Source organism: Perca flavescens, chromosome 3, assembly GCF_004354835.1.
Source record: "Perca flavescens isolate YP-PL-M2 chromosome 3, PFLA_1.0, whole genome shotgun sequence".
Taxonomy (NCBI): domain Eukaryota; kingdom Metazoa; phylum Chordata; class Actinopteri; order Perciformes; family Percidae; genus Perca; species Perca flavescens.
Window position 1 is genome coordinate 13,220,241 of NC_041333.1, and position 23,432 is coordinate 13,243,672.

Here is a 23,432-nt window from a genome sequence, read left to right on the forward strand (position 1 = left end):
TGGCCAAGCTAGCACTTAACAGCCCTGAATTAAAGTCTATCAAAGAGGGGGTCAAAAATGGCTTTAAATGGAGCTGGTTGCTGGAGACTGTCGAAGTTGAGGGAAACACTTTATCACTCAATTGCTTTAGCAAACTTAGAGAACCAGGTAAAGCAATTTGCAACATTTGCAACCACCCTATTAACTATGGCACAAGTGGGAAGATTGCACTCCGGAAACATATGATGCATCCAAAACATATGAAACTGTGGAAGATCCAACAACAGAACATGCACATTGAGATCGCACGAGCTGATAACATCATTGTTGCAGCTCCACACAATTCCTCCTCTATGCAACCGTGTTGCTCAGGATCAAGTAAGTGTTTTCTGATTTTGTAGTAACTCTTTTTCAGTCAACTCTTCTTTTCTTTTTTACAATGTTTGAAACAGGTGTTTATTAACTTAGACATAACTAGAGGTGGGCTGAACTTAAATAAATCTACCAATTTGCTAATAAAAAGCAGCAAATAAAATCACTTTCAATGGGGAGAATACTCAAAAACAAATACTCCTTTAAAATAATGGTTTTGACTACATTATAATCAGTGAAGATATTATAAACTATTATAAACTAATCATTATTAAAATTTTATTTAGGATGTATGGTGTTTAATCAAATTCTGTTTTTCAGGCACTTGGATTTATTGCTGAGAATTCTCTTCCCCTCTCAGTCACGTCTGGGATTATTAAATTGGCTCAAGAGTTGGCCAAAGATCCAAAAGCACTTGCTGAACTGTCAATGGACAGGACATCAGCATCATACAAGCTTACCATGGTGTGAAGAAGACTATCCTGGATGAAGTACTTGAGGAAATCAGAAGTGTCCCCTTCTCCCTCAATATTAATGAGGCCGCAAGCAAGACAAACAAAAGAGTATTAGGTGTGCTTGTTAGTGTTAGGCTCCAGTCAGACCCGGAACTGAGAAACAGGCACACAAACACAGATGAGCAGTTTACAGTGTTTATTAGAAACGATGTTTGATAGTGGAGGAGGGAGATGGCCAGGATAGCTCCAGGTAGGGTCGAAGCCGGAGATCAGAAGGCGTGTGGCCAGGCAGCGAAGATGACAGCTGGGTGGAATGGCTGGTTGAGAGCGGACTAGCGAGGAGGCAGATGAAAGCTGATGAGCAGCGGGTCCAGAGACAGAATCTGAGCAGAGAAGGAATGCGTGAGTCAGAGCATAAATGAAGCAACAACCAAACTGAAAACAGGGATAAGTCTCTCAAGCACAGAGTAGAGCCACGTTACCACGAGAATGGTTGCAACGAACTGGCGCTGAAGAGGTGAACAGCCCGGGTTGATAACTGTTGGTTGAGTACTGGAATGATCTGCAGCTGGCTGGAGCAGAGCAGGTGAGAGGGGCCACGCCCCTTGACCTAGATCCTCTTGAGTGACATGGAAGCCGGTGGAGACAGACACAGACAACACACACAAGGGAAAGGGGAACAGGAAAACAGGCAGGGACAGGGAGACAGACACTGATCCACAACAGTTAGCTACTGGTCCGATAAACACGAGAGGATGGTTGTCCAACACCTTGCAGCTTTGGAGCTCATATCTGTAACGGCAGAATATCTCTTCAGTGCACTGGATGGGCTTTTTGAAAGGATGAATCTCCCATGGGATAATCTGGTGTCAATTCTCATGGACTCCTGTGCTGTTATGAGGGGCTCTAAAAATGGCTTGGAAAAGAAGATCAGAGACCGCCGTGCCCCTCATCTCCTCGACATCGATGGTGACTCATGTCACCACCTTCATAATGCCAGCAAGAAGTTGTGCTGTCTTTTTGAGCGTTGGGTTGAGTCTTTGCTGTCAGACCTGCACACAGACCACAAATGGTCAGCTGACATGAAAGATAGCCTCAGAGAAATTTGCCGTATATTTGGAATCCATTTCTCGCGGCCAGAGTGCTATATTCCACATCGGTGGCTCTCAGTCTTGGATGTCAGTCTGGAAACATTGCGAATGTGGGATGCACTGGTCATGTTTTACTATGCCTTCCTCAGCAATGAAGATAAGTGTACATACAAGGACATTGTCAGTGCCATTCTACAGAAGCGTGAAGTACAGGAAACAGGCAGGGCCCGGATCAAGGAGTTGTGAAAGGAGTTGGGGAACAGGTCCAAGACCTTCACAAACGAGGGGAAGATGAGGAAGGTCAGGATTTGAAAGGTCAGAAAAATGCCCTAGACATCAGCGGAAGCTGTGTTGGTGGGGGGAGTGGGCAAAATGTAAAAATTCAAACATTACATTTACTTATTATCATTATTATTAATAAGATTATTATTATTATTATTATTATAGAGAATTGTAGCAATGGAGTAGTGAATATGACACTTGCCTTTGATTCCCACTGGGGACACGTCCACCAATGTGTCCCTGAGCAAGACACAACCCCTAGTTGCTCCAGAGGTGTGCAACTGTTTGCAACTGCAAAGTGTGCAACTGCAAATGTTTACATTACATTTAGCTGACTCTTTAATCCAAAGCGATTTACAATTGCAATAGATGTCAGAGGTTGCATGCCTCTGTAGCAACTAGGGGTTAAGTGTCTTGCTCAGGAACACAATGGTGTCTCACAGTGGCCTCATTTAAAAGTTGCCACATTTAAAAGTAAATATTTATTTATTTATTCAAGGTGCTTGTTAGATGTACATTGCTGTGATTGGTGCAGAGAGAAAATATGTTTCTATGTTTTAGCAGGTGCTAATTGAGGACAAGAAAACCCTCCTTGAGCTCCACTTCTATTCAGCAGTCCTTCCCATGCTGAAACATTACGTCCTGCTTTTTCAGTCCAAGAACCCACAGATTCATAAACTCCATGATGAGCAGGAGAAACTTGTCAGGGAGTTTTTATCTTGCTTTATCAAGCCAGAAGAATTGATAAACAGCAAAGGAAGGAATCTGTCCGGGCCAAAGATGAAGTTGCTTGACCTGACATCGACAGACGCCCATCTCGCAGCACCTTTTGTTGGCTCTGAGGCCTCATCCCTCCTTGACCAACTAGGGAGGGAACACCCTGTTGTGAAGGCTTTCAAAACTAAGGTATGGGATGGCTTTATTTAGGTAAAACATTGAAACATGTCATCGTTAGATGAGAATAGCCTGTGAAAGCGAATTAAACACTTATTTCCAACATGGTCCTCAATATTAGACATGACATAATGACATCACACCATAACAATACACATTTAATTCATTTAAAAGAAAAACACTTCCTAAGCAACTTATCTTGGAGCAGGCTCCACATATACTGTATGTCTTTACTTGTTTCTTAAACTGTACTCTATTTATAAAAGGTAATCCAAGCCTACACCAGCTGTGCAGGTGACCTTCAAACAAAGCTACCTCTTGACAGTCCAACCCTAAGGACTCTGTCATGCTTGGACCCAGATGCACGGGGAAGGCATTCTTCCTCATCTCCAGAAGTTGCCAAACATGTTTCCAGCTGTGAAGCTTAATGAACTGGAGAGAGCTGGATTTCAACATGAAATACACAGGTGTATATAATTGTTGGAATGCCATTTGCACAGATTTTTAATAAGTCAAATGTTTGATATTTTGCTAGTAATTGTATAATGTAGCCTGTTTTTTGTAAGGAATTATTTTGTCAAATAATGAGCTTAAACTGTTGTTTCCCATCCTAGATATGCAAGTGACATGACACTACCTCAGATGACAGAGGGGGCAAGAGTTGATTTATGGTGGAATGTTGTGAGAAAGACTCAGAGGTACCCAGAACTCTGCAAGCTTGCACTGTCTGCACTATGCCTATTTCATGGTCCACAGGTGGAATCAGCATTCAGTGTAATGTCCAACATCCTGCAAGCCAAAGCTGCCAACCTAAGTGTTGAGACATATGAGTCCTATCAAGTGGTCAAATACAACCTGAAGGCCATGCAGGTGTCGGCCATTCAGCACTACTCCCGGAAGACAAAGGAGAGTCCTGTTAATGTACAGCTCTGCAGAAATGTAAAACTATCGAGCCAAAGGTACAGAGCTCTCTGCTCAGAAATAAAAAAGAACTGAACAAAAGGCCTTATCACTCTGAGAAGCCAACGGGCCAGCAATAAAATGTCAAAAGATGCCATTGTGGCAGCAGCTGTGAGTGCCAGGCGCAAATTCCAAAAGAAACGTGTAGAGGCTCTAAAAAAGCTTGCTACAAAGGCTAAAGAGTCATACAAAAATTGAGGCCTTCTTCTAACATCAAAGTTTGCATGTTGCACATTTAACTGTTAAAGTTGGGTAAAAATGTAAAACAAAAATAAGTTAAAATATTTTTTTTTTGTCATGGTTGTTGTTATAGAGAGAGGTGGTGATGGAGCAGTGTTAATAATAAGTTGGATGTTGCTGTAAAATAAAAAATAAAAATGTATTTATTTTTGTTCAAATAAGTTGTTATGGGTCCTGCTTTACTATCCATATAGATCTGCCACCAGTTTGATCAGCGTGTGTGTGTCGGGGGGGGGGCTCTGTATATTTTCCTGCTTTTTTGTCCTTAGCCAATCACATGCCTGATTTAGTGCACTTTGTTTACAGTGTACTAAGATTACACTACTGATGAAGTGAAATTAGTGTACACAAAATTATAATAACTCTGTATTAAAAATAAGTGTACTTACTATAAGTACACTAAGTTACCACTATACATTTTTGTATTTTAACATATTTTATGAAAGTACTCTGATATACCACTAAAAATACACTTATTTTAGAGTGTACTGTATAAAGTGTACAGAAGTCACACTTCTAATGAAGTGAGATCATAGTACACTTTAAAAAAGTATACTAACAATTAATTTCCAAAAAAATATACTTCCCATAAGTACACTGAATTGCCACTCTAAGTATGTCAAATTTAATACACTTAAAAAAAAATAAACTTCTATATAATTTAAAATACATTAACAAAAAAGTACACTTTCAAAAAGTACATTTAAAAAATAATTTGATTACTGGTAAATTAGTATACTTACTTTTTGGACTCTGAAGTTGAACTTAATTACATCTATTTTGAAGTATACTTTTAAAAAGTACATATTAAATACTCTTTAAATAAAGCACAACAAGTAGAAGCATACTTGTTTTATACTTCATGTACTTCATTCATATTTCTAATACACTAAAGTATACAACTTCTTTACCTGGGTAAGCACTAGTAATGGCATTTCGAACATGTTTAGAGGCTAAAAACACGTTTAAAACTTGCCCTGTTTAAGCCTTGTTTAAGACTGTTGGGTGCCAAATCTAGCAGGAGGATAACTAGGTGTAGGCGGCACCGTTTGTTTTCGTTTTTCTCGCTCCTGACAGTACTCCTGATTTACAAACAACAGAGCTACGGCAAAGCCGGTCTACGGAAAGCCGTTCCACTCCCTATCCAGCCCCATTGTACCGGATTTGGTTGCAGTTCCACCAGAGTTCCACTGGGGGTGATCGCGGTCCAGTGCACAATGAATGGGACCCTATGGAGCTAGACGGCTAAATGTGTATCTTTCGTCTGAGTGTCGTTGAGAAACCTCAGATTTGATTGTAGATTTTGCAAGTTCAACATGGGTTATAGGTCGAAAGTTGAATGAATGAGTACTTATGTCCTTTTGATTTCTTACAGGTTGAGTCGTTGTAGCCCATAACAAGCTAGCATTCTGCTAATGAATGCTGATTGGTCAGTGAAGGACTGATTACGATCGGAGATCCAGCTTGACGGCATCCAAAGCAGAGCCAGAATGTCAGAGTGAATATTTCGGCGTGGTCTTTAAAACATCAGCAAACCTCTTTCTAGCATCTGTATTGACAGGGAGAGCCGTACCTGTTAGCTGTGTTGTCGATGCCTCGAGAGAACGAAGGAAGGGACTCCGACATCACTGACATTTTAAAAGGCTTTTTAGAACAGAAAAGCGACTTTAAAAAAATCTAACACCCAGCAGTGTGTATTTTCTTTGCCTCCCCTTTCGAATGCAACATTCAAATTACTAGACAAAAAATTATATCATGAGAAAAGTGGGTTTTGAGGGGTATAGCTCCATAGAGTCCCATTCATTCTGCACTGGCCTGTGAGCGCCCCCTATATGGATTTCTGGTGGAACTGCAACCAGTTCAGAAGCCGGAAGTAACAAGGGAGTGGAACTTCTTCCTATATTAGAAATTCTTTGGCTACGGGTTGTAATCGACCGGAATTCTCCTTTAAAGGTACAGTAACACATCAAGTTGTAATTTGACTTAAGCTTAGGAGAAGCTACTTTTGGTGCTTTCTTCTCATGGAAAATAATACATTTATAATTTTAAATTAGAGAGACACATTTAGAACAGAAATACATTATATACAGTTAAATTCTTAGAACAGATTAGAAATAACCTGGGGTTTAACTAACCACGGTTACACAAAGCATGAATGATGATCAGTACGTTAATGACACTGGCAGTTGTTCTTTCGTTATGTGACTGGGAAAAAGCAAAAAACTTCTTAGACGTTCTGAAATTGCTGCAAATTGAATTATAATTTTGGCCTGTTCTAGCACAGTGTCGGGAAACCTGATCTATAGACTACCTATATTAATAATACGTCCAAAACGGCAGACACAGGGGCGGTTCTACATTGAATGACGCCCCGGGCGAGACCCCCTCCAAGCGCCCCCCAACAATTTTTTTTTGTTAAGGTGCACAATCTCTACCTCCAACATTGCCAAAAGTTGGACACAATATAGAATAAATATTCGAAATAGCACAATCCTTCATCACACAAATGTTAAGACACACTAAAGATAATCTAATGATTATACTATAGCACTAAGAACTGAAAACACAAACTAAAACTAAAACCTGAGCTTTCTGGCCTTCCTTGATGCAAAATCATCAATGATGTCATCGTATGAAATCTGCTCCCCTATTGAGTGATTGATATTGATGACGGCAAGGCCAGTGGACCGTTCCTGGGACATGGTTGACCTCAGGTATGACTTGATCAACTTTAGTTTGGAAAAGCTCCTCCACCTGTTCTGCACCCGCTTACCGATGGAGGAACTGTAGCGGCAGGCGATGGCAGCCGGGCGGACAGTCAGGTAAGGTAAGGATACAACCAGCGGCGACACCCAGACATCCCAGAAGGGGATCTCTTTGGCGGGCACAAGTCCGCTGACTCAGATCCCCACGAAGACGGTTCTCTTGCCGGCTCTCCCGAACTGGAACTCAAGAGAGTCCCACCACTGCGGCTCTCTCCGTCTCCTGAGCGGCCAGGAGCCCCACCGCAGCGGCTCTCTTCTTTGCATCTGGCGGCCTCCCTCCCAACTGCTAAGGCTCTTTTTATGGATCTATCAGACATCATCAAAAAGACGGCAGACCGGAGAGGCATCACGATGCCGGCTGAACAACCAGCACCTGCTCGCGGCCTCCTAAGCGGTGACGTCTACATACAGTAGCCACCATCCAGACACGCTCACCTGTAGCCCTGCTTCTTGGAGCTTCGGCCCGTTCACCAGGGTCCACGGCGACACAGAGACATGTTTCCCATTGGTCCCGCCTCTGGAGCAGAGCCTAGCTTCCATCCTGCTCCCAAAGTCCACTTTTTCCAGCCACCGGAAACCCACACCACCGTCCCCCCGGCACAAGGTCTGTGTCCAGGTCACTGACCGCTCGCACCAGTGTGCAGCCCAAGGGATCGCGGCACAAAACAACATTGCTCTGCTGACATCTGCTGTCTCTGCCATGGCCACTAAGCCTGGGGCGCTGCCCCTTGAGCTGGCGACCACCACTCTGACCCTCACAACAGCTTCCATGGTTGCGCTGTCCAGGATCACGGCATGGCAGACCACAGTACAGCGGAACATCTGGCTGCACATGTCTCAGCTACCTGCTGAGGTCAGGCGTGAGCTATTGGACAGTCCCATAGCCCCCGATGGGCGATTTGGACCGCGCTTTCAGACCGCCACAACCCTCATGCACCAAGCGGCTGAGGATTACAGAAACTTGCCTCCTGGAGAGCGCCGCCTCAGCCACAACACCGGCACCACGACGGCAGCTCGAGGAAAACATTTATGATGGCCTCCTGCAGACATTTGATGACATCATTGCAGCTACGACAATGGAAGATGATACACTGGATTGTGCCAAAGGCTTTGTGAGGAAACTGGAGGATTTTGAGTTTGTGTTCATGTTGTACACATATGAACAAATCTTCTCTGAGACTGATGTGGTCTTTGATATTGTCCAGCAGAGGGCTATGGATGTTATTTACGGCAAGAGAATAATTGAGTCTTTTCTTGCTTTTGTCTAAGAGAAGAGGTCAGAGGGGGTTTTCCAAGCTGTTTATGCCAAAGCAACAGATCTCACATCAGAACCACAAATGAGCCCATGAGAAAGCGCAGTCTGACCAAAATTGCACGATCCCCAAGAGCGCTACAGAAATCTGTACATGGCCATCCTTGGCAACATCTTGGAGCAGATTCCAAGACGTTTTTCCAATTTGGTATGTATGCTCTTCTTAGAATTTCTCAATCCAGGGACATTTTATGACATGATGTTTCCAGAGGAAGCCTTCCAAAGTGTCCTGAAAAGTTATGGCCATCACTTTGATTCAGAGAGACTGAGGTCTGAACTACAAGTCCTGTATTTCGACACTGCAATGCCTCAGCTTTACAAACTGTTCTCATTAGTGGCAACAATTGGAGCCACATCTGCAGGTGTAGAAAGGAGCTTCTCCTGTTTAAAGCGGCTCAAGTCCTACACCCGTAACACAATGGGCCAAGGCTGTTTATGCAGCCTAGCTCTGCTGGCCATTGAGAGGACACTGATCAAGTCACTGGAAAAGATGCCTAGGTGGTACAACAGGGTCACAGAGCATTTTCTTGAAAATGAATGTAGAGCAGAATTTACGTATAAATAATATTTCTATGATGTAGGCCAAAAATGTGCTTCCCTTCTTTGAAAGACAGAGAGTGGCTGTGAGGAATGTGTTTCTGCAGTCATTAAAGTGGGATATTCATTTTTTGCCATTGTAAAGCACGTTCACAGTCCACATGACATGGGCCTTATGATCAGTAACAGGCCAATTCATGGTGATGAAGTTTTTTAACAAAATAATATGTTGTTTGATACATTAAAACTTGTTTGGTGTGAGTAGGAAAAGGAATTAGTCTATGTTCTGATTGTGTACCTTTGTGTTGCAGGTGGCATTGACTACATCAGCTTTGCCCCTAACCCAATAGCAACAGCTCTTAGAGGTCGAGGCCTATATGAAATAGAACGATAGTTACATATTGTAACTCAAGATTCTCTGCGTATAGGCACTATGCCTATACTCATGGAATCTGGAGTTACAATATGTAACTATCGGTTCCAGGCTTTGCTAATGACGTCCACTGCGTCACTGTAGTTGGGAAAAAGCTGGTCTTGTGACAGGAGGTTTTGATGATCTTGTTTTGGTTTCTGATGGACCGCAGCCTCCCGCCAGAGGGGAGAAGTTCAAAAAGTTTGTGACTGGTGTGGGAGGTATTGGCCACAATCTTTCATTTAATCATCATTCAGTCCTGTTATCCTTGTTTTCTTGCGAACGAGGATGATAATGGAGGACTTAAAGCAGGCTGGTATAAGGTATGTCTCCAGTGAGGTGACAGCTGACTAGCACAGTGCTTCAGGGTGGAGGGAGAGACTGCTTTGCAGGGGCTCTGACTTTTAGATATCCTCCATCCATCCATACATCTTCTTCCGCTTATCCGATGTCGGGTCGCGGGGGGAGCAGCTCCAGCAGGGGACCCCAAACTTCCCTTTCCCGAGCCACATTAACCAGCTCTGACTGGGGGATCCCAAGGCGTTCCCAGGCCAGGTTGAAGATATAATCCCTCCACCTAGTCCTGGGTCTTCCCTGAGGCCTCCTCCCAGCTGGACGGGCCTGGAACACCTCCCTAGGGAGGCGCCCAGGGGGCATCCTTACCAAATGCCCGAACCACCTCAACTGGCTCCTTTCGACGCGAAGGAGCAGCGGCTCTACTCCGAGCCCCTCACGGATGACTGAGCTTCTCACCCTATCTCTAAGGGAGACGCCAGCCACCCTCCTGAGGAAACCCATTTCGGCCGCTTGTACCCTGGATCTCGTTCTTTCGGTCATGAACCAGCCTTCATGACCATAGGTGAGGGTAGGAACGAAAACTGACCGGTAGATCGAGAGCTTTGCCTTCTGGCTCAGCTCTCTTTTCTTCACAACGGTGCGATAGATTGAATGTAATACCGCACCCGCTGCGCCGATTCTCCGACCAATCTCCCGCTCCATTGTCCCCTCACTCGCGAACAAAACCCCAAGGTACTTGAACTCCTTCACTTGGGGTAAGGACTCATTCCCTACCTGGAGTAGGCATTCCATTGGTTTAGATAGCCTGTTAATGTCTATTTCATTGATGGAGTGTGCCGTTGTTGGGGAGGACAGGAGGGGGGCTCTAATGTGTTTACACAGTTTCATAGCTTTCTGAGCATGTTTAAGCCCTCAAAATTGCAATTTATTTAGATAAGAATAATAAACAGAACAATTTCAATAGTGCCTTCGCTGACCAAAGTTGTTAGTGCTCAGGCCCTGATTATGACTAATAAAAGCCCTCTTTTATCAGATTTCACTGAATGTTTCCCTTGCCCCAAGGAGTTCTGGCCTATTGCAGAGAGAGACACTTGTCTCCCCAAGCCTGTAGAGTTTCTTTCCTACAACGAGGTCCTAGGAATCATCCTGGCTACATTCTCAGTTGGTGGCGCCTGTCTGGCCATTATAACAGCGGCTGTGTTCTATCGTCACAGGACATCCCCGATTGTCAGGGCCAACAACTCTGAGCTGAACTTCCTGCTGCTCTTCTCCCTGACTCTATGTTTCTTATGTTCATTAACTTTCATTGAAGCAACCTCTGAGTGGTCCTGCATGCTGCGCCACACAGCGTTTGGAATCACCTTTGTCCTCTGTATGTCTTGTGTTCTTGGAAAAACAATAGTAGTGTTAATGGCCTTTAGAGCTACACTCCCAGGTATGAAATGGTTTGGTCCTCCACCGCAAAGAATGACAAGTGTCTTTTATGTTTATTCAAGTTTTAATATGTACTATCTGTCTGGTTCTTGGTCCCCCTTTTCCAATGAAAAACCTAACTACAAAGAGAGAATCATCCTGGAGTGTGCATTAGGCTCAGCTATTGGGTTCTAGGCTGTGCTCAGGTACGTAGGCCTACTGGCTGTCTTTTGCTTTGTGTTAGTTCTCCTAGCTCAGAAATTACCTGATAATTTTAATGAGGCAGAGTTCATCACTTTCAGCATGCTGATATTCTGTGCAGTCTGGATCACCTTCATTTCTGCATTTGTCAGCTCTCCTGGGAAATTTACTGTGGCTGTGGAGATATTTGCCATTCTGGCCTCCAGTTTCAGACTAATACTGTGTATATTTGCTCCAAAGTGTTTTATCATATTGGTTATGCCAGAGAAGAACACCAAGAAACATTTAATGAACAAAAATTAATCCTAAGACATCTGAGGTTTGGAAATAGTTAAGATGGCAACATGCAGTATGTAAGCTGTGCACATCCAAGAAGGTCTTCACCTTGGTGTCTAAAATAGGTTATTTTTGCATTGAATATTTTCTTAATTGTCATATTGTGAATGTCCTTTTAATGTTGATGTTGTATTTTATAAATATTCTTTCATCATGCGCTGAAAAAATAGAAAATTAAGTCTAAATTCAAAAGATAAACTTTCATTAATTATAAAATAATATTCTGTTAAAAATTATTTCTTTATCTGCATTTTTTAAAATGTGATTGAAGGTGCGCATTTGTTAGGCTTAATTCTAATATAAGCTAAATCAAAGTCAAATAGGGTTTAATGGTAGGACTGGACTGGATAAGGCCATCCTCTCTCTGATGTACAGTAAACTGACGTACAATAGAAGGAGGGAAGCTTTGTCTGAACATCTATAAAACACATGCAGTATGCCCACATCCAGATAGTTGAGGGATGGAGATCTCTGCTCTCTGTATTGGTCTGATCCTGTCTCTGGGTTTGTGTGATCTAAACTCAGCTCTTGCCTTGAATGGTTCTGAGGATGGTGTTAAACAAAGGGCTGGCCTTACAGAGGATAGGACTGGTGCTGGGGTCAGCACTCAGACTTCATCTGTGAAATGTAAGCTCCAGGGTACCACTCGTCTCCCTGTGTTCTCAATGGATGGTGACTATGTTATTGGGGGTGTTTTGTCCATACACTACTACATGCCCACAGTGAAGCATGACTACGCCACCATGCCTGAGCCACTAAGATGTACAGGAAGGTTAGTAAGAGGGTGAAATGGAGGATAAGAGGATGTTAGACTGTGTGGCGATATAATTATTGTGATTTGTATCATGTGCTTACAATTGTGTTGCAGGTTTTGTGTTGGACTGACAAAAAAAATATATATATTTCACATGAAGTGCAAATACAGTATTTAGTTATATATATTGCAGGTATTATATTATCACATTTACAAATTTGACAGAAGTTACAAAAGTTTGATATGAAAAAGAGCCTTTTTGAATAATAACTGAAAAGGTTTTTGTATTACAACTGACATATATATATTTAAGAAGATACAAAAAAATTAAGACTATTGACTATAACTATTTTTTAACCGTGCAATAGGAATCTTGTACATTTTGGACTCATATTTACTCTTTTGAATTTTGGTGTTAATTCGATGCCTGTACAATATTTTGTTCACATATGGACAGCTATCCATATCCAGTTATTGTAAATAACTATGAATTGCAATTTCCCTTCATTATTATAACTATTTCTCTTTAATTTGTGAATGTCCTTGATTAAGAGACTTGAGTGTCTGTGTGCAGCATTAACACCCGTGAACTGCGCTTCTCACGCGCAATGATCTTCGCCATCGAGGAGATAAACAACAGCACGGAGCTGCTGCCGGGAATCAAACTCGGTTATCACATCTATGATGCGTGCGCCTCGGTGCCCGTGGCGGTGCATGTGGCATTCCAGCTTTCAAATGCCCTGGACCCGGTGTTTTACACCGGCCACAATTGCTCACAATCTGGTATGGTGATGGCTGTCGTTGGTGAGTCTGAGTCCACATCATCCATCAGCATCTCGCGCATCATCGGGCCCTTTAACATTCCTCAAGTAAATATTCGGAACTTCTGGGAAAAAAGTTGCAAATATAGACCATGCAGTGCTTATTTTTTTGTGTGTCCCGATAAAATTTACCCTGTTATATTCCTTCAGGTGAGCTACTTGGCCACTTGTGCATGTCTGTCTGATAAGCAGCAGTACCCAAGTTTCTTCAGAACAATCCCTAGTGATCAGTTCCGGGCTGACCAGCTGGCCAAGTTGGTAAAGCACTTTGGCTGGACTTGGATAGGTGCTGTCCGGTCAGATTCAGATTATGGCAATAGTGGTATGGCGTCTTTTCTGGACGCAGCACGCAAAGAGGGGATCTGTGTGGAATACTCTGAATCTTTCTATCGGACCCACCCACGTAGCAGGATCCAGAAAGTAGCTGACGTTATCCGCAGGTATGATGTTCCCTGTGTTGACGCTGACCTGCACTCAAAAGCACAACAAAAATGTTCTGTAAATGTAAGATACATGATTTCTTTCATGTTCAGTGGCAAATTGGAAATGTTTCTTTTTTTCATCACGTTTAAGCATTACTGATATTGTTATAAAAATGGTCAGTCAGACCAAATAGCCTGCTAAAGTGTCATATAGGCTATCTCATCTTTGTTTGTGTTTACTTTCTTGATATGTATTTTAAAACGTATACTGTATTTATTTTAAATGTCTCTTCAGGTCGACAGCTATGGTTGTTGTGGCATTTACATCCCGTAAAGACCTGATGTTCCTGCTGGAAGAGCTGTCACTTGAGCCTTCTCCACCTCGCCAGTGGATAGGCACTGACTGGGTAACCGAACCAGACCTGCTGAGGTTCAGCTTCTGTGCTGGAACCATCGGATTTGGCATTCAGAAATCTGTCATCCCAGGTCTGAGAGACTTCTTGCTGGATCTCTCTCCTTCTAAAGTGGCTGCCTCTCCAGTGCTTACTGAGTTCTGGGAGGATGCATTCAACTGCAGGCTGGGAAAAAGTGAGATATTTGTATTTATGTTTAACATAAGAGAGGCACCCACAATTGTGTCCTTGTGGTTGTGTTTTTTGTGTGTTTTTTTTTTATTGTTTGAGTGGAGCTTCCTGTGTTTCTAGTTCTATTAAGGCTATCATACTGTCAGTGATATCAGATGATTTAATTTATTTAAAAAACGTTAGGCCAATCATGTCAGTATTTAATTAATTTGTTGCCTTTTTTAATTGTCTGATGACTGATTTGTGTTGCCGTGAGCTAGTATAAATAAAGATTTGAAAAAAAAAAACTAAAATGTATCCAGATCCAAACCGAAACAGCAAAAATAAAAAAGGCATATCTGCAAAACAGTGCTTTGTATTGCATTGTGTGTATGTAAAATAATGTTTTACTAATAAATTAGAACAATGAAGATATATGGATTTCTGCAAGGCACATTTTGCAGGTTAAAAAAACAAAAATAAATCAAAGACAATTAGAAGGGTGCTTGGAGACCACCATTTCTTGCAATATTAACGAAAGTGAAAACTAATTAGCGTATCTGCCCTGTGATTCGCATCTGATCAACAATTTAATGGGGTTTTCCCCGGCCCATGATACAACCTTCTACCAAGTTTCATTAAAAACAGGCCTGTTGTTTTCCGTACTCCTGTGGACAAACAGAAAAACAAACCAAACCAAAAACATAACCCTCCTGCCGGAGTAGACTAATACTAAACACATAGGGAAGAAGAATAAAGTAATATCACATATTATTGTCAAGGCCTTTGTCATGTGTTTTAGGTGCAGCCATAGACAAGAGATTATGTGACGGAACTGAAGACATAAAGACACTCCGGAGCCCGTACACTGACACATCTCAGCTCCGGATCACTAACATGGTATATAAGGCTGTTTATGCAATAGCTCATGCCATTCATAAAGCAGTGTGTCAGGAAACAAATTCTACAACTCAGTGTGACAAATTCACCAGGATAGAGTCCAAAGAGGTCAGTTTAAAATAAGTGGAAACACCAATCCCCTTTTTTTAAAATAAAGTACCTTTTTTGACATAAAATATTTGTTTTTTTTAATGTTATTTCCTTGCTCTCCCTCACTGTTTACCTTTATTTCATCTTCGCAGGTTCTTACTCAGCTAAAGAAAGTAAATTTTTCCCGAAATGGTTATGAAGTGTCGTTTGATGCCAATGGTGATCCTGTGGCCAGATACGAACTGGTTAACTGGCAAAAAAGTGAGAGTGGCAGCATTAAGTTTGTGACAGTAGGGCAATACGATGAATCACTGCCGGTGGGCCAGAAGTTCAAAATAAACAGAAACATCACCTGGATGGACGGTAGCACACAAGTAAGAAACACAAAAGCAATACTTTTACATAAATATGGCGATCTTGTAGGGTCTGATATGTGTACATTGATAGAATTTTTTTTAACTGTAATTGTTCCTCCAATCACTACCGAGCCTGCTTGTAACCAGTAGGCTACTGACAATGTAATCGACTTTAGAATGGCAGTTTATTAAATATTTAATAAATGCATAAATAAATTAAAGCTGCAAGCAGTGATGGACGGGCCCTCGCGCCTCTGCGACCGTGCATTTGCGCGGCACTCAGACACCGCAAATCGTCACCAATGAAAAGGGAACTCCCCGCTGAGTACAACGATACCTCACACAAGATTCTACGTCATGTGGTTCATTAGCTGTGAAAGGGGGCATGGCAATAGCACAGGGGGCGGGCAAATTTATGGAGCTAAATCAGGGCCAAATGTTTTGTTCATTTGAAAAAAATATATATAGTTGAAAAAATAAAGCTTGAAATTGAAAATTTTTAGTTTTGGTCAAAACTTGGAAAAAATAAAACCATGTATTCAAACTAAAAATAAGTGTACCAATTTTTCTTTCAGTTTGACTGAAATATAGATTAATTCTGGAATTATTTTGAATAAATTATAAATTTTCATTTTTCACTTTTATATTTGTTTTGAGTTCCACATTTCTTGTTTTCAGATTCAAAACTTATTTTTTTACGCCTTCAAATCTGTTTTTTTTCGGTTTCAAATCTTTTTTTTTTTCGTTTTCAGACCTGTTTTTCACTTTCAGATCATTTTTTTCGGTTTCAGACTTTTGGCCCTGATTATGCGTGGGGGGCGTGGCTTCAACTCAGAGGGGCGTGGTATTATGAGTGACAGCCTAACAAAGAAGGCAGAAGACTCCTCTGTCATGTTGCCTTCAGGAAATGGTGTTACTGTGAGAACTATGACTGAATGCTTTCTATCCACTATATACATGTGATATTTACTTAACAAACTGATGCCAGTGACAAAGATCCAGTTAAAAAATTGTTTTGGACAACACATGGTACCAATTACACTATAAGAGCAATAAACTGTGCCAGATTGTGCAGTTCGGCAGGAACAATGACTTCTCCCACTTCCATGTATAACTTTGAATGTAGCACCACAGAATTCACTCGGCAGTCAGCATAGCGTCCTCTCCGCCAAGGCGTGTCATAAAGGGAAAATAGGTGGACAGCTGGAAATGAAGCATCGCTAGCACAAAAGTTAGCATTAACTAACGGCTTCACACTAGCTGGTGTTTTTACACTAATTTTAGTGTCCAGCTCAAATTTTTTTTACTTTAACGTGTAGCAGTCTTTGTTAACCTCTGTTTGTCAGAATGACCATAACTCGACAGTGGCTGTCTGCAGCCGTACAGCCTTATAAATGTAAAACATTATAGATAACTAACATTTCTAGTGTTACCTTTTCATGGTTAGTTTAAACAACATAAATTGTCCTGGTCCGCTTTGTTAATCAATCAATCAAAGCTTTTATTACGGACACACACGGTCCAGAAAACAGACAGTAAGACATACAAATACAAAAAGACAAGTTAGTGTATTCTGATACTTGGCTGTGGTAGAAGCCTTCAAAGTTTGCCCACTTGGCATATTTTGTAAGGCATAACTGTAACGTTATAGTGTAAAACGTAATTTATCAGGCCAGAGCATTAATGTAAAGTTTTATTTGTCTACTCTATAAAAAGAGACCTTCTTCACTGCAGCCACTGTCAAGTTATGGTCATTCTGACAAACAGAGGTTAACAAAGACCAATACACGTTAAAGTAAAAAAAAACTTGAGCTGGACACTGAAATTAGTGTAAAAACACCAGCTAGTGTGAAGCTAACGTTAGTTAATGCTAACTTTAGTGCTAGCGATGCTTGATTGCCAGCTTTGTCCAGCTGTCCACCTATTTTCCCTTTATGTGTTAATCACAAAAAAAATGCCACTGAGGGGATAACGTCGCAAAGTATCTAATAACAAATGCTAATATCTTTCACATGTCTTACCTGTGGGCTGGTACCAGTGAATACTGTGGTGCTATAAGTCATACATGGAAGAGGGAGAAGTCATTGTTCCTGCTGAACTGCACAATCTGGCACAGTTTATTGCTCTTATAGTGTAATTGGTACCCAAATGTGTTGTCCAAAACCTTTTTTTAAATGGAACTTTGTTAGTGGCATCAGTTTGTTAAGTAACAATCACATGTATATAGTGGATAGAAAGCATTCAGTCATAGTTCTCACAGTAACACCATTTCCTGAAGGCAACATGACAGAGGAGTCTTCTGCCTTCTTTGATAGGCTGTCACTCATAATGCCACGCCCCTCTGAGTTGAAGCCACGCCCCCCACGCATAATCAGGGCCAAAAGTGAAAAAATGATCTGAAAGTGAAAAACAGGTCTGAAAAAAAAAAAAAAAAAGATTTGAAACCGAAAAAAAACAGATTTGAAGGCGTAAAAAAAATAAGTTTTGAATCTGAAAATATGAAACGTGGAACTCAAAACAAATATAAAAGTGAAAAATGAAAAAAGAAAATTAATAATTTATTCAAAATAATTCCAGAATTTAATCTATGTTTTATTCAAACTGAAAGAAAAATTTGTACACTTATTTAAAGTTTGAATACATGGTTTTATTTTTTCCAAGTTTTGACCAAAACTTAAATTTTCAATTTCAAGCTTTATTTTTTTATATTTTTCAAATGAACAAAACATTTGGCCCTGATTTAGCTCCATACCAAATTATCACCAATAAAAAAGGAAGTCTCTGCTGAGTTCATTGATACCTCACACAAGACTCAAGGGTCTACATCAAACAGGTCATTAGTTATAAAAGCGGGCGTGGCTAAAGCTTAGGGGGCGGGTCAAACCATCACCAATGAAGAATGAAGTCTCTGCTGAGTTCAATGATACCTCACACAAGGGTATACCTTAAACAGTTGAAATGTTATGAAAGGGGGCGTGGCTTAAGCATAGAGGGCGGGCCAAACCATGACCAATGAAGAATGAACTCTCTGCTGAGTTCAATGACACCTCACACAAGACTCTACCTTAAACGGTTCAAATGTTATGACAGGGGGCGTGGCCTGAGTAAGTGGGCGTGGTTAAAGTATAGGGGGCGGCACAGTATCACATGTAGACCACACATTATAAGTTTCATGTAAATCGGATAATGTTTGTCATATAAGGCGCATTTCCTGTTGCCAGTGGGGGGCGCTATGACCAAAAGTAAATTTTGGCCTGTAGGTGTCCTCAGGCCTGGACCCTTGTCAATGGTGAGAAATTTCGGGCAGATACAACAACATACACTCAAGTTACAACAACTTCTTTGTTCATCGCTAAACACTCAAAATGGCCGCTACGCTACGCCCACACCGTCTGACAAAAAGTTTTTCTTTTAATAAATTTTCATCGTTAAGGTGTCCATCGGATGAAATCTCAAGGAGGAGTTCGTTAAAGTATAGCACCTTGACTTTTAGGCCTACTTCCTGTTGCCACTAGGGGGCGCTATGACTTTAAGTAAATATCGGCCTTTATTTGTCCTCAGGGTTGGACTCTCATGAATCCTGAAAAGTTTCGAGCCAGTTGGACAATGTACACTCAAGTTACAGCCACTTCCTGTTTTGTTGGCGAAACACACAAAATGGCCGCCCCGCCAAGGCCACGTCCTATGACGAAAAGTTTTTCTTTCAACAAATTTTCATCTTTAACGTCTTACGATGGCACAGACCAAATTTGAAGTTGATCGGATGAAATTTCTAGGAGGAGTTCGTTAAAGTACGACATGTAGAAATGGCCAAAATCGCACTAATTTCAAACATTGAAATAAAAATGGCGGACTTCCTGTTGGGTTCAAGGTATGGCTCCAATGACGTTTTTTGTACATGTTGACATGGTACATATGTGTATCAAGTTTTGTAAGTTTTGTAAGTAAGGGGCTCAATTTTTTTAACTTTGTAAGGGGCGCTAGCGAGCCATTTTTGCGCGCCTATTCCCGAATCCCTTAAAATACGTAGATTTTCACCAGACTTGATGCGACCGCCAATTTTGATGAGTTTTTGAATATGTTAAGCCCCTCAAAAAGCCAATTCACTTGCAGAAAATAATAATAATTCCTTCAGTGATGGCCTTCGCCGCTGTCGGTGCTCGGGCCCTAATAAATAAATAAATATAGCTACAGAATACATCCTAAAATGAATAAATGAAGCGATAAATATATAACTATAGCTTCAGGGCATACATGAATATGTATGAGTTTGTTTCTCTCTATGTACCAGGTTCCTGTGTCAGTGTGCACTGACAGCTGTCCTCCAGGAACTCGTAAATTGCTGCAAAAAGGAAAACCCACCTGCTGTTACGATTGTATACTGTGTCCTGAGGGAGAGATTAGTAATGCTACAGGTATTTGTTTTTCTCCTAATCCGTAGCCCATGTACTGTACAAGATCAAAATACAGTACAACTGCTAAAAGGCTTTTTTGTTTTATTTTTCCAGATTCCCCTGATTGTTTCCCTTGCCCCAAGGAGTTCTGGCCTAATGCAGAGAGAGACACTTGTCTCCCCAAGCCTTTAGAGTTTCTTTCCTACAACGAGGTCCTAGGAATCATCCTGGCTACATTCTCAGTTGGTGGTGCCTGTCTGGCCATTATAACAGCGGCTGTGTTCTATCGTCACAGGACATCCCCGATTGTCAGGGCCAACAACTCTGAGCTGAGCTTCCTGCTGCTCTTCTCCCTGACTCTATGTTTCTTATGTTCATTAACTTTCATTGGAGCACCCTCTGAGTGGTCCTGCATGCTGCGCCACACAGCGTTTGGAATCACCTTCGTCCTCTGTATGTCTTGTGTTCTTGGAAAAACAATAGTAGTGTTAATGGCCTTCAAAGCTACACTCCCAGGTAGTAATGTCATGAAATGGTTTGGTCCTCCACAGCAAAGAATGACTGTAGTGTCTTTTACGTTTATTCAAGTCTTAATATGTACTATTTGGCTGGTTCTTAGTCCCCCTTTTCCAATGAAAAACCTAACCATATACAAAGAGAGAATCATCCTAGAGTGTGCATTAGGCTCAGCTATTGGGTTCTGGGCTGTGATCGGGTACATAGGCCTACTGGCTGTCTTTTGCTTTGTGTTAGCTGTCCTAGCTCGGAAATTACCTGATAATTTTAATGAGGCCAAGCTCATCACCTTCAGCATGCTGATATTCTGTGCAGTCTGGATCACCTTTATTCCTGCATATCTCAGCTCTCCTGGGAAATTTACTGTGGCTGTGGAGATATTTGCCATTCTGGCCTCCAGTTTTGGACTAATACTGTGTATATTTGCTCCAAAGTGTTTCATTATATTGTTTAAGCCAGAGAAAAACACCAAGAAACATTTAATGAACAAAAATGAATCCTAAGATTCCAGGGGTTTGGAAATAGTTAAGTTGGCAACATACATTATACAGCTTATGCTGTGCATATTCTTTACCTTGTGGATTTAAATATTTATATGTTTATAATGTTTGTTTTTACATTAAATATTTTCCTAATTGTAATGTAATTTTGTGAATGTCCTTTTAATATGTCTCCTTTTACAAATAGGCTTTCATCATTTAACTGAAAATATAAAATAATGTGAATAAATAAAGTCAAAATGCATGACAAAAATGTGTGTCTCAACATATAGGTTATATCATTACTATTTCAATATTTTTGTAGGATTAATAAACAAGTTCACTCAAATCTAACTTTGATTTAGAATGGCAAGCTTATTTATAGCATCATACAATATAAAATTAATTTTAAAGAATAACACATGGCAAGGAGTTTGCATGTTCTCCCTGTGCTTGCGTGGGTTTCCTCCGGGTGCTCCGGTTTCTTCCCACCATAAAGACATGCATGCAACTAAGACTACAGTTGAAAATTAGCCAACTGGCTAACACTGGAGCATTTACAGAAATGTTGATTAATGTGCATTGTCCTAATATAAATAAATAAAATCTTCTTCTTCTTCTTCTAGGTAGCACCAATAAATGGTGGTAGTGGTAAAAAAATGGTAGTCATCCCTGGAACTCTCTTGGTGCAAAGTCTAACAGCAAAGCCTAAGAGTAAACCCTGGAAAATGGGAGGTGTAACGAGCAAAGCACAGCACCTTGAGATTACATTACAGTCATTTAGCGGACGCTTTCATCTAACGCGACTTACAATTGCTACATGTGTCAGAGGCCACATATCTCTGGAGCAACTATGGGTTAAGTGTCTTGCTCAGGGACACATTGGTTGATGTATCGCAGTGGGAATTTAACCCAGATATCCCACCCCAAAGGTATGTGTTGTATCCACTGCGCCACCCAAGATTTGTGACGTGACCAGCTTGCCTTCATTGTCATCAAGGCAGAGCACCTCTTCAACAACTGTACTTAGTAGGACACAGCCGTGAATAGTTGGGAAAGAAAAAATGTGCAACAAAAAACCCTCCCCAACAATTGAGCGTGCAACTAGACAACAGATTTGTGCCACTGCTGCAGAGGATAAGGTTGCCCAGGTTAAGGACTGACAGTAACTCAAAAAGTAAAAGGCTATCAGGAAAGCTAACAACTGGGCCTCAAATTCTGATTGTGGGTGACTCTGCTGTAAGAGATGTAAAAAGCATTTTCAGTAAAAGAAAACAAAACTACTCTGGTTTCCCAAGGATAAAGTCGTTGACTTGGCGGAACAATCCTGCACATAGTGGCAGCACACCCAACTGTGAAAAACATCATACTGAACATTAAATGGTCAAATGATCTTGTGAAGCAAGAATATCAAGTGCTGAAACAGGACTTTATAGATTTGCTGAACAGTTAGCTCTGAATGATGAGGTGTTGGAAATACATAGCCATTAACTTAGATAAACCAAGATTGCACCAGTGAATGTGGCCGGCTGTCTGGTGCATGGCAAATTGTTTGTGATTTTGTTTGTGTCACTGTTTATGCAATATATTGACTCTCTGCTGGTTTATGATCGGCAAGCGCTGCTCAACTACTGTCTCGCGTTGGAGAAGTCGCCCAAGTATGATTGGGGTGGTCAGAAAACTTTTCTCCCTCCCTTCCTACTGAATAAACCTGCTCACTTTAAACGCAATCCAGCTTCCTTTGTCCGGAGAAGTCGCTCTAGACGCAGTGGGAAACGCAGTGGCCAGCTAGTCAAGCTGAAAGCCTACCTAGCGGATTATCCTGCCCCTGGAACCCGTCGTCACTTTTGTTTGCTTCAAGATCGCTATGTGTCCTAGCGTGCCTTGGATACTGCCCGCACCTGGCTGGTACCGATTATCGGCTCGGATAAGGAGTATCCTCGCCAACGTTTACCTTGTCCTAGTAGAGGCGGCGTTAACCATGGACATCTTTGGTCGTTGAGTCATGTAACCCACATGGCCAGTTCCCCTGCTCTTGTCAGAGCTGCCCTGGTCCATGTTAGATCGCTGGTGAATAAGACCTTTATTTTAAAGGACCTCTTTTCCCGGAATTACTTGGATTTCCTATTCTTGACTGAAACTTGGTTGAATGTTGGTGAGTCAAGCTCTTTTTCTGAACTTTTACCGCTTTACTGCACATATTTTAGTTCCCCGAGGACTACTGGTCGATGAGGAGGACTTGCCGTTATTTTTAAGGATAAGTTCAACTGCAGGCAGTTGTCAATTACTACCTTTTCGAGTTTTGAATTGGGCAAAGCTCAGTTCGTGAGGAGGGGAGTTCAAGTGCAATGAGCGGACACACACCAGGGTTAAAGTTACTTAGACTTTAGTAAGCAAATGTATAATTGAACCAGGTGCAAATACATTTACACATGTAAAAAAATAAAATGGGCTCTTTGAACATAAAATACAATAAATTGTCCTTTAAGTTGACTTATTGTGTTTCCTTGGATTTAATTGTATGTTCCTTTTCCAATCCTCGCTTCAAGTGTAAAGTCAGATTAGTCAAGTCAATAGTCAGTGTGGAGTGA

The 23,432-nt window shown here is 41.4% G+C and overlaps 1 protein-coding gene across 1 annotated transcript; it reads left to right on the forward strand.

The window, feature by feature from the left end:
- The first annotated feature begins 12,220 nt into the window (after positions 1-12,220).
- Positions 12,221-20,865, forward strand: LOC114552269 (extracellular calcium-sensing receptor). Its single transcript, XM_028572936.1, has 8 exons — positions 12,221-12,318; positions 12,875-13,169; positions 13,272-13,561; positions 13,839-14,131; positions 14,909-15,114; positions 15,249-15,470; positions 19,744-19,867; positions 19,961-20,865. The coding sequence occupies exons 1-8, from the start codon at positions 12,260-12,262 to the stop codon at positions 20,863-20,865; spliced, it is 2,394 nt and encodes a 797-aa protein (XP_028428737.1). The 5' UTR covers positions 12,221-12,259.
- Positions 20,866-23,432: the final 2,567 nt, after the last annotated feature.